The 12,150-nt window shown below is 56.7% G+C and overlaps 1 protein-coding gene across 1 annotated transcript in view; it reads right to left on the bottom strand.

Annotated features, from left to right (window-relative positions):
- Positions 1-10,483, bottom strand: part of EGF (epidermal growth factor) — a 59,336-nt gene extending 48,853 nt beyond the window's left edge. The window contains exons 1-5 of the mRNA XM_027765827.1: positions 9,928-10,483; positions 5,440-5,639; positions 2,624-2,805; positions 1,875-2,102; positions 187-386 (exon numbers count right to left, since the gene is read on the bottom strand). Of these exons, the coding sequence (XP_027621628.1) occupies positions 187-386; positions 1,875-2,102; positions 2,624-2,805; positions 5,440-5,639; positions 9,928-10,072 (955 nt within the window). The 5' untranslated portion in view covers positions 10,073-10,483. The remainder of the gene's footprint in view (positions 1-186; positions 387-1,874; positions 2,103-2,623; positions 2,806-5,439; positions 5,640-9,927) is intronic.
- Positions 10,484-12,150: the final 1,667 nt, after the last annotated feature.

The following is a 12,150-nucleotide window of genomic DNA, read 5'->3' as shown; positions in this document are numbered from 1 at the left end:
CTGCGGCTGTGGCAGGTGGGGCGGGCCCCTGGGTGCCTCCCGCGCATGTAGGAGGGACGTGAATACTTTCCGCCTCACTCCTGTCGCTGTCTTGTTACTGGGGTCTGTTTCAACCAGGAACTGAAGAGAATTGAAGAAAAGGTGCCCCCCACCCCTAAGTGAGCAACAGGAGCAAGCGGGACTCACCGGAGCCAGGGGTGCCACGCCCCTCGGGCTGCAGCAGCGGGTGCACCACCTCAAGCTCGCCAGGCGGTGCCCGGGAAGGGCCGAGGCGCATTCTAACCAGATCCTGCCCGCTGTGCTTGTCGGCTACCCAAACTGTCTCCTCTCTCCATGCTGTGTAGACGATGTGCTCACCGAAAAGGGACATTGCAGACAGACTGTGCCTAAAGAGGAACCAGGAGAAGCACATACAGGCATGTGTATATACACAAGTATGTATACATTTAAAGGATGGCAGAATGTTTGTCTTTGGCTTATAAAAGTTTCACTTCAGGAGCCAGCTGGTGGTGTGGTGGTTAAGGGCACTGAACTCTCACATGGCTGACCGTGGTTCAAGTCCCGGACCTGGTGGCTTGCTTTCTCACTTTCTCTCTCATTCCGTCCCTCTCTGGTCAAATTTTAAAAAAAGGAAGGAGGAGAGAAAGAAGAAAGAAAAAGAAGAAGAAAAGAAGAGAGAAAGAGAGAGAGAAAGAAAATTCAATAAATTTTTTTTTCTTTTTTTGGAGAGATTTTCGCTATAGGGAGCGTGTGCTCGCCAGACAGACAGAGACATAGAGACAGAGAGCGAAAAATCACCCCCTAGGGGGGATGGTCATGCCGCAATCCCTTCTCCTCCATTCTCCTCTCTGGACCTTGGGCACGCATGCACATGCGCCCAGCATGAGTTTAAGCCACCGGGTCTGGGACTCAAACTGCGGTTGACTACATGGGAGTCTAGCGACGTAGCCATTATGCTAACTGCTGGTCCCTCAATAAAATAATTCTTAAAAAAAAAAATTCACTTCATTTTAATTTATCATCTGCAACTTAATTACCCACTTTTTATTTATCTTATTCATGATAGAGCCCGGATGTGTGCTCAAGAGACAGAGAGAGAGAAAGAAAGAAAGCATCCCCACCCAGGTCCAGTCCCTGTGGTTCCTGTCCTGGCCCTCCACATCAGCAGGGTTTTGGGCACACGTGCAGTGTGACTTCAGGCTGACCGGGGACCCTGGCCAAGGCCAGCCCGTGTCCTGCCTCACCCAGGTCAGTTTGCGGCCAGCTCTGCCCCCGGGCTGGGCCTCAGCTGCGTGACCGGTTCCTCGAAAGGTCGAACGTGTGTCATAACGACCACGGCTACTCGGCAGCTGCCCGGGCCCTGCCGCAGCCTCACATAGCGTGGAAACGGGAGGAGGCCGGAAGCGGGGCCGAGTGCGCTTCTGGCCTTGTCGTTCAGCATTTCGCTCATTTCTGCCCCTTGCCACAGCTGGAGAGTTCGCTGCCAGCACAACTGCAAGTCCGGAGACGCAGGTGCTCTGCAGACACGTGCTCTGTGGCATCCTCATTGGAAAGGAGCAGCTGGCCAACATACGAGACTGAGTGTGGGCCACGGAGCAGGCTCTCCACTTCGCTTGCAGCTGCTTACCGACCCTTCACAATAACGGCAAGAGGTAGGTACCGGTACTGCCCCACCTTAAGGAAACCGAAAGTAAGAAGAGCCGTGTGACCCTTCCGAAGGCACTCACGTAATACTGGCACATCCAGGGCTTGAACTCGGACGCTCGTGTGCTGAACTACCACCGGTTAATTACACCGGTTTAGTTTTCAGAAGTAAAAGTAATTTGTCATACAAGACCCTAAAGCTATTGCTGTACTTTAAAGGCAACACTCACTGCATGGGACGTTTGCAAAGTCGCACGGAGCCCCCACCATAATCACAGGAAAAAATGCCAGGGTCGCTTCCTTCGCCATCACTCTGCGTCCAAAAGAGCCGTCTGCCAAGCACATCCAGAGACAAAGCCGTTATTCTATCTGGCGTCTCCAACAGAGTCTGCACGTCGGCACCTCCCAGACTGGCCCTGTGCAGGCTGCCGGGCACCTCCGAGGACCAGAATATAAACCTGAGGGCGACAGCACACAGACCCGGGCCTGAACGCGGGGCCCATAAACGACCAGCACTGTCTAGCAGCCTGAGCTGCAGCCCAGGGGCTATTTTGAACGATAATTCAGTTCAGGGTCAGCAGGTGGCATGGTGATTAACGCACTGGATTCCCACATGGCCAACCCCGGTTTGAGCCTTCAACTGGGTGGCTTGAAAATCACAATCAATCAATCAATCAATTACTGTTTTTAAAAAGAGAAAGAATATCCAATTCAACTGGCATGTATTGCCCTATGATGGAAATGCCATGAGAGCAGTTTAGAATGGTGTCTCTGGAGCAGAAAGCCGTGGTAGTGCGGGGTGTTCATAGAGGGGGCCTACCTCGGTTCAAATCCCGGCAACTGCCCTACTGAGAAGGTGTCTGTGCTGTGAAAGAGGACTGCCGTCTCCAGCAAAAGGGCCTCTGAGTTCAAAATGTTACGACCCTACGAATCTTCGCTGCATTTGAAACGGATCTCCATGTCGAAGAGCAGAATTTACCTTTCTACCGGGTCAACCGCTACATTCGCAGGGAGTGTCGGGGTGCTTAACAGAGTGTGGGTACCGCCTCCTTCCATGTCCGTCACCGTGATGGCCCCTTCCTGGGGGTCTGACCAGAGGATCTCTCCATTTACCCAGTTGATTGCCATCCCAGAGACACTCTTCCCAATCCGGCACACTCTCTGTAAAACCGAATTTCCACATCGTTACTACCTCCCCGTTCCCGGACTCTTGTGCTGTTACGTATAAAAAGCCTGCTCTTTCAAGTATGGCCACTTTTTCGCATTTCCAAAAGGATTTCCATGCCGAGTAGCCGCAGGTCGGGTGCCGCAGTCTGGACGCAGCGGCCTTGCCTGGCCGGGTGAGCAGCTCTGGCTGTATGTTCGCCGCAGCTGTGACCCTGGAAATGACCGTGTGCACGGCTGAACTGGGCAACAGCCCTCACACGTGCGTCAAGTCCGCTCTGGCAGCTGTGGAATCCCAGTGCCACTTTAAAGACAGTTCACCCAGTCCCACTTGCTAATGGGATTGTTTAGATCTTTGCCTGGCCCCAGTTCCCCGCACTGCCCGTTCTAGTGACAGTCCCGAGTGCCTGGAGCCTGTGTGTGCAGCTGTGGAGCCAGCGCTCCTCTGAGGCTGTGTTCCCGCAGGCCCTTCCTCCCCTCCGGCCTCTCCTCTGGGCCTGTGCCAGGCGGGGGTAGAGCTGCCAGGGTCTCCCCACACCCACCCACCCCTGGCTGCATTCTGGCTCTCTCGGGATAGAAGTGACCCAGCAAAAACCTCTCTCCCTTTCACTAATATATTCAGAATTATTTTTTTAAAGAATTATTTTATTTAGCTTTATTTATTTATTTAACATTGACCAGAGAGGGACAAAGTGAGAGAGAGAGAGGGAAAGTGAGAAAGCTAGCAGCCAGTTCCAGGATGACAACCTGTCAGCCACATGGGAGTCCAGTGCCCTTAACCACCACGCCACCTGCTGGCCCTCACATTTATTCTAGGACTTGTTTGATGAGGTTGTGTACGGCGGAGTTTTAGAGAGCAACGCGGCGGGCCGTGTAGGCACTACGATGGCAGGCTGCAGTGCCACTGCAGTGAGCAGGTTAGCTTATCTGTGCTCCCACATGGGCTCTCTGGAGCGGCTGGACTGCAGTCACCCAGAGCCCGGCACGACCGTCCTATTAACCGCGCCTCGGTCGGCCGTGGGTTGCTGGTGCCTCCCCCTACGGCTCCGCATTTCCCCACGATGTGGGTGGACCTGGGAGACATGCTGAGTGGGAGAAGCCACACACAGACAGACAGACATCACATGAGCTCACGCATGTCGGAATGAAGAGCCAGAGAGAAAGCAAGAGAGAGAGAGAGAGCTCACACAGAGAAAAGAGAAACAGTGGCCCTGCAGGGGAGTGGGTACAGTTGACGCGAAGATGCAGGAACGTCTGTCTCCTAGCCCGTCAGCAGGACGAGGTGGGCAGACTCCCTGAGTCACACCTTGCAGATATGGAGTGGGCATGCCCCACATCACAGAGTCCAGCTGCCGGGGTACGTGACATCTGAGCACGGAGCTGCAGAAACACAGCACCTCATCCTGCCGTTCCTGTGTCCCCCACGAGGAGCCTGCTAGCTGTTCTCCCCGACCCGGCCGCCCACCGCCTGCCCCCGCTGACATGCTCGGGCAGCTCGCTGGGGAGCTGGCCGTGTAACTGCTGTCCATGGACGCTCTGACCCCAGGAGGGGCTGTGACTTGGAGCTCGGGCAATTCCCAGCTCCTCGATGCTTTTCTTGTGCCGTGCCAGGAAACCATGGAGATTCTTAGGCAAGATTTTGAAACTAGTCCACCGCTGGCTGGAGACTAATGAGTAGCCATCCTTGTGAAAAGTGAGATTAGCAAGTATTAGGGATGTGATAAAACAGATTAGCACCTAATTGAAGTTTGTAAGAATAATTGGAGGGAGAAAGGCTTGATTTAAAGAAAACAAGAAACAGCAGGCACTTTGTGTTGGGAAGAACGCTCAGCTCTCTCCGGTCACGCGCTCTGTAATCCATCTCCGAAGAATTGAGAGAACACCCCCCCAACCCCGACTCATGTAAGGATTCTACCAGTTAAAACGAAAGATTAGGGGGCTTCTGTAGGTACTTGAAGTGAAACGCTTTACGCCTGTTGTCTGCTTTACTTCCCCGGACCCCATGCAAACACCTTCTGAATAAAAGGACGACAAAAGTCTTGCTCCTGACGTCAAGGTGCCGGACCCATCAGATTCGGTGTGGATAAGTCAGGGTTCTCAGCCTCAGCCCTCATCAGATTCGGTGTGGATAAGTCAGGGTTCTCGGCCTCAGCCCTAGCGACATTCTGGGCTGGAAAGCACATGGCTCCAGGGATGGGCTTTTGCATGTCAGCTCATTAGCTGGTTAGCTGGTTAGCTGGTTAGCGGCAGCCCTGACCCCCACCCACTGGATGCTGGGACCATCCCCTGCTCCTACCCACCCAGTGCTGACAACTAAAAGTGCTCCTAGACACTCCCCAGTGTCCCTCAGAGGAGAAACGGCCCCCAGCTGGAGCCACTGGGGCAGGAAAGAACCATGCGAAAATAGGTTTGACCCGTAAAGGGGTGATCTGGCTTAATCATGGAGACATTTGTAAACATTCATAAGCTCACTTATTTAACCTTTCGGGGTTCTGAATATCAAGCTGGGAGCGGATACAGATGAAATAAGCTCCTACACTTGGCAGACGCATGCTGGAACCAGGAGTGATCCCGCTCTCCGTGTACTGGGCATCCCCCTGCAACCCCCAGCACCACAGCCATGGCACTTACCTCTCGCCCTGTCCCATTCAGGAAAACTCTCTGCAAAACGTGGCTTCCCAAATCCACCCAGTAGATTCTGTCCTCGCTGTAGCGAAAACCCATGATCACCGCAGTGCCGGCGTCGGCCACCAGGCGCCTGTACTTCGTCCCTTCCAGGTCGACCCTGAAGATGTCATTTCCATGGGAAAAAACGAGAACGGGCAGGGGACCTGCGTGGGAAGGAAGAGCCCACACTGTACCTCGCAGGGCTGTTCCGCTGGGGATGGACAAGTTCCCCCCAGACGCCAGGACTGAATGAACCCGCAGTTCCTGGGCTCACGTTTCCAGCAGACGGCACAGAATCACTCGGCGGCCGGAGTTTCTGCAGACGGTCAATGCTGAAACCATCCTCTCCACAGTCAGATTGTAACAACTGAGCCAAATTATGAAAACTGAGCTACCCCCACTGTAAACTATCTCCATACTCAGAAAGAACCCTCCCGGAGTGTTCTACCGTGGAAACCGTCTGTCTGGATGGGAATTTAGTCACGTAGCTAGGAGTAAAGTGAAGCTCTGTGGCGACCAGGGGGCTGTGCCTTGGCCTCCCCAGCCGTTGGGACCACAGGCATGCACTGCCAGGCCCGGCCCTCGAGGGTGGGCCGAGGAGAGAACAGGGGCCTCCTGGGGTCTGGGCTGGGCTATAGGTATTTGACCAAGCCTGGCCATGTCATGATCTTCTGGCCCCCCACCCATTAGGTAGGGCTGCACGCACATAGAGCCGTGCCGGGGGCTGGCGTTGTCCCACCCCAGGCCACACGGGCGCCTCCAGCCTCCAAGCATAGCTGCCAGCAACCGTGCTCACTGTCCTGGGGGCCCAGCAGCACGTGGGGGTGGGCTGTCATTCCTTCCTCAGGGGCGAGGTTCTAGAGTGAGAGACAGACACTCCCTCAGGGGCCAATTGGAGCAGGGGCCCATCGGAGCAGGGGCCCAGAGGGCAGAACTGCGAGAGGTCGGACCGAGGATCTGAACCGGGAGGGGCACGAGTGTCCAGGACCCAGCCCCACCTCGACCCCGTCTGTCGGCAGCGCAGCCGTCAGGAGCCAAGCTCCAGGCACCAGCCGTGTAGTCACAGGCCTCTGGCAGAGACGGACGAGGCGCAGGACGGAGCAGGACGACCACGCCATTGACATGGGAAGGTGGTTCGTGAGGGTGGGGGAAGCAGCCAGACATTGTGCGCGGTGGGATGCTGTCACACGTACAGACACGTGTGTTCACACGTGCACTTCCCCACATGCACACGGGATGGACGAGCAGCTGTGTGGGCATGCACTATGCCCTCCTGTTAATTATTTTACAGATGGATTTTTAACAAACATTTTCCAAGTATTAAAAATAGGAGTTACACATGCTGAAATAGTTCTATTATTTGTAATGTAAAAGCATCATTGGATTTTCCATGTGCACGGATTACACAGAAACCAAGCCATTTAGTGAGCACTGTCACTGCTCACATCACCGATAAAGATGGTTTTAGCAACAAAAAGCTGTGAGTCGATGCTTGGGCTGGCCGCCGGCCTGCTGTATGCCAGACTGCGTGTACACACGCCGCTTGAGGTGGCTTCAGCCTGGTTCTAACCCAGGCTGCGGGTTAGAACCGCCAAGGGAGTGTCCAAAGAAAGCATGTAGACCCCCCCGGGACGGACCGGGTCGGCGGGTGGGCACCCGGCAGCGGAGATGCCAGTGCAGCGGCCATGAGCGCGGACATGAACCCCGGTCCTGGCCCTCCTGGGGTGACTGTCCAGATTCACACGAGGAAGACGGGACACTGGTTCGCGGCTGCAGAGCTGGGATCCCAGCCCTGGTGGTCGTCTGTCTCCACATCTGCCCTTCCCTCTAACTCCGCCACCCCAGACACCAGGCACACAGGGTATTTGGGGGATGGTGCCATTCATATCACACAGAAAAGGTCATTTCTGTCACTCTCTGCGGTTTCATTAAAAACAAAGCTTTTGCATAACTCTGCTGAAAAAATAAACACTCCTGGGATTACACCAGCTTGCACGTGGCTGGAGAGCAGGCCACGTCTTCAGGGCTGCAGCCAGGTTTCCGTGTTGGCTGCTGGGCTGAGTGGCCCACGGCTGGCCCTGCTGCCCGGCTTCCTCTGCGGCAGCCCGGAAGTCACACTTCTTCCTCGCTGTGCGTGGGAAGGGCCATCCGAGTAAAGCAGGTGCAGACGTCAAACCGGGACAGGTCCTTCTCCACTGTACTTGCGCTCCAGGGTGAACGGGCCTGACAGCCAGGAGCTGCTCACTCGTGGTATCCTCTGCTCCCTTCCTGGGCCTCACACACCGCAGCTGCCTAGACAACCCAGCCAAGGGGCAAGGGCAGGAGGAAACCCAGTCTGCACGGCCACCGCCGGCTCCAGGAAGATGGTCATGTGACCAAGGGTGTGGTGACAGCATGGCTGAGCCTCGTCAGACCTGTGGGCACCCTTCCTGCCAGGTCAGGCTGGCACGGTAGTGGCCTGTCCCCAGGCCAGGGACACAAGCCAAAGCACATGGAATTTACACGGGAGCCCAGACGGTGGCACGGATCTATTCGGGGAGGAGAGACAGTGTCCTGCGACATGCGGGGGGACAGGGCATGACCAGGCGGCCACCACCTCTGTGAGCCTAGAGCGTAAAGGAGGATTCAGACCAGTGATGGGAGCATGAGGGAGCGGGAGGCAGGACTCACAGTGGCTCCGGCATGGAGATGGGGGCTCCCCATGGCGCTGCCCTGGGGCCTGTCTGGGAGTGACTTGAGCCGAGACCCAGAACCAGGCCAGCGTCCTTGAGCAGATTCCGCCCCAGCGTGATCCTGGGCGAGCCCACGGCCACCCAGACGGGTGCAGCTTCCCAGTGATGTTTGCAGGTGCCGCAACCCCTGAGTAGGTAGCACGGATTGCAGGTGAGGCTTGTCTGCTCTTTAAACCTCGTTCCTTCTTGGTGAGTCCCCAGCTCACCGTCGCCACCCTGGGCTTGGTGTTGGTTTGGCAGCCAGACTCGGTGGGGGCACTTCTGAGCCAGATCCAGCGTGGGAGGGAAGGAAGGCCCAGGCCTGCTGGGGCGGGGATCAGACGCCAGCCTGAGACCGAAGGCTCATTTCTGTAACTCGGCTTCTCCCCGGACTCTGCTCAATGGGCTGGGCTCTTCCTTCCAGCCCAGATGCCCGAGCGCCCCATCTGCACCCGTCCCATCCCACGGATGGCAGTGCCCAGCCCACCTTCACGGTTCCTTTGCTTCACCCAGAGTGGCTCCTGCCCAGCCAGTAGCTCTTACTCCTGCCTCCAACGGCCAAGAGGAGGCCCACAAGGTAGTTTCTGGGAGTCCCTAGGATGGTATACCAGCAGGCCAGGAGAAGTGCGTTCACTCTGCGAGTACTGCGTGCTGTGTGGAGAGCAGTCGCTCCCAGTGCTGGGGCGCAGGGGTGGCTGGGGCACAGGGGTGGCTGGGGTGCAGGGGTGGCTGGGGTGCAGTGCCCCTCATATACTCTGACTCCCTCACCTGCTGCAGGTTCAAGCCAGAACACCGATTTCCTCACCAGGCCTTCCTTCCAGGGGAGCCAGGACAGAACCACTGGGGCGGTCAGCCCATCCTGCCTCTTCATTCCCACTGTGCTGTTCTGTCTTCCAGAAGCTTCTCTCCTGGAACCTTGCCTGTGTTTTCCTTGATCTATCTCTTTGCAGAAGCCAAATCCCACCTCGAAAGGGCGAGATGACCAGAAAGGGCTGTCAGGGCAGCTGAGGCTGGACTGTGGGACGGCCTGGTCTGGGCAGCGGGCGGGGCCTTTCCGAGGAACAGAGAGACGAATCGACAGAGACCGCCCCAAGCACCATCCTCGGGCAGCACTGTAATTGCACTCAGTGAACTCCCGCTTCCCCTTGGTGAAAGCCTGTCCACTCCAGAGGCCTGGCTCACCTCCCAGCCATCTCAGAGTCACTGCACACCTGCTGCTGAGAGGCACTGTCGCAGCTGCCCGGACGCAGGCGCACGGGGCGGGAAGGCTGAGGCTGAAACGCCGGTTAGTTTCCCCCAGGGCAGAATCAGCTCTGTTCATGGCACCCTTCCCACGTTCAGCTTCTCGGTTCTTTCAAAAAGTTATGGGCAGGAAGGGTTTTTTCCCGTATGGCCTAAATAATTTCAGAAACCCAGAAATCCCGCCCAGCTGGTTTCCCAATTCGCAATAAAAGCTGATCAGCTAAGAGACAGTTACTTCGGTCAGAATAAAGACTCAGGTTTACATTTTTTAAAAAATTGTTCAGCACATTTAAAGAGACATCTTTGCTCACACACGAGCAGACAGTTGGAGAGCTGTGAGTGTTTATAAACCTGACGCCCAGCAAGGACACGAACACACATCAGGAAACAAAGACACACGCCCTAAGCCAGTCTGCAAAGCTGCCCACGCATGCCAGCCACGGCGAGTGTCAGCAGCCGGCTCCCCGAGGCCGCAGAGCCTTCTCCCAGGACTACTCACCGGCTCGCAGAGCACCCCCGCTTCCCGAGGGAGCACCTGGGCCGCAGCTCTGGTGCTGCAGCGCCGAGGCGCTCGCCACACACACGTGAGAAACGGCCGGCAGCAGGACGGGAAAGAGGAGCAGCATCGCCTGACGGGTAAACATTCAGTAGGAAGGAGCTCAACTTTGCCCGAGCATAGCCGGGGCGAGGAGCGTGGCCAGCGGCCGGCAGTCCTGGGGCGGTTGGCGCTGCTGTCTGTGCCCTCCAGCCAGGTCTCAGTCCTCCAGGGAGCTTCTGAGCACAGCCTGGGAAGGACGCTCTAGAAAAACGTTCTTACCCAAGTGTGCTTTGAAGCCAGGAAGAAATACCTGACAGCCTTGTGACGAATGTCGCGGAGAGCAGCAGCCAAGCGCTGGAGGCAGGGCTGACTTCACGTGACAGGTGGAGTGCGCAAAGAGAAGCGAGCGAAGGAGACGGGGAAGCTCTGAGCTCGACCTGGATGCAGCAGAACACAGAGATAGGAGTCCTCCCCAAACACCGGCTCTCTTTTTGAAAAGTAGAATGACTCCCTTTTCTTTTTAAAGCTCTCTGGCTCCGCCTCCCATCCTGAGAGACACTTGAATGAGCGTCTGTTTGCAAATGCGAGCCGGGCAGTTCCGTGTGGCAGGAAAGCTGGCACAGCTGCCCGGAGATAACGCGCCACGGAAATACCCCAGGCCACCAGGCAGAGCGCGCCCGGGCTCCGAAGGCTGGGGCGCCCGGGCAGCACCTCCCCAGCACTGGGGGTTAACACCTGGACGGACGGCGTGGGATGCCACGTGCCGTGGGACCGATGCTGATACCGCCCGCTCACCTCTCATCATTCCGACCCCACGTCAGCACCAGTGCAGCCCGGAGCAGCCGCTTTTCCTCCCGTATATTTCGTGATTGAATTTGAAAAATGGGTCTTTCCAAGGCGAAGGGAATCCCTGACGCCAAATGAAGAGACACAGGCTTCACAGGCGCCTTTTCTTTCAGCGAGAACATAAAAAACGCCACGAGGGGCTGGGGTGCATGGAAGGAGGGGGCTATTACTGCAGAGCCGTGGCGTTGGAAACAGCAAGCTGCAGTGCAGAGCCGTGCAGTGCTGGGGACCTGGCACAGCCAGCGCGGCTCCTCAGAGGGCTCAGCGAGCTTCGTGGCTCTGCCATGGGGAGCGGAAGCAGGGCGCACGCACTGGCCGTCTGCACCTTCCCTCCTCACGCCACAGCAGGCCTTTCTAGAAGACACCTTGTACCAGAACAGTCAGGTCAGGAGGACCATTTCCACTGGAGCGGACACCGATAGAAACTTCTGCCAGTGTCCTCCGTCCTGGGAAACAGACTTCCGTGAGAGTCGCCCAGGGTGTTTCACGTGCTGGTCACAATGCAGATGGAGTCACAGCCACCGAAGTAAAGAGCACCGTCACAGCAGTGCTCATCCATGACACACCAGTGCACACCCATCACACACCAGTGCACACCCATCACACACCAGTGCACACCCATGTCACAGCAGTGCTCATCCATGACACACCAGTGCACACCCATGTCATAGCAGTGCTCATCCATGACACACCAGTGCACACCCATCACACACCAGTGCACACCCATGTCACAGCAGTGCTCATCCATCACACTAATGGACACCCATCACACCAGCACATACCCATCACACCAGTGCACACCCATCACACTAATGGACACCCATCACACCAGTGCACACCCATCACACCAGTGCACAGCCATCACACACCAGTGCACACCCAGCACACTAATGGACACCCATCGTACCCCAGTGCACACCCATCACAAAGGAGCTGTACTCTTATGTAACTATGTCCTGATTACCCCCTTGAAGACTGGGTTGCTTTTCTGAAATAGCTAACGCCAGCATTACGACTTCAGCCAGCCTCTGCCAGGCAGCTCTGACCCCGATAGGACTATTCCGTGGCTCTCTGGGCTCTCAGACGTGGCCTCAGGACGAGTGCCTGTTCCCAGCCTGCAGCGACTACTCCGGGTAGAATGAGCATCCTGTCCGCAGAACACGCAGCCAGTGTCACTGACGCAGAGGAAGGGCTCCGAGGGCAGCCAGGTAGCGGCCGCCTCAGGGAGAGCAGTGGGGAAGGACGAGACATAGCCCTCCACCGTGTCCTGTGTGGGTCTGGGACCTTGTGTCCTGTCATCGCCTTCCAGTTACACGTCCCCCGGCCAGTGGCCTTACT

This window comes from Tupaia chinensis, unplaced genomic scaffold, assembly GCF_000334495.1.
Source record: "Tupaia chinensis unplaced genomic scaffold, TupChi_1.0 Scaffold139767_1, whole genome shotgun sequence".
NCBI classification, from domain to species: Eukaryota; Metazoa; Chordata; class Mammalia; order Scandentia; family Tupaiidae; genus Tupaia; species Tupaia belangeri.
The sequence above is the reverse complement of the archived record's forward strand: the minus strand, read 5'-3'. Positions and strand labels throughout refer to the sequence as shown.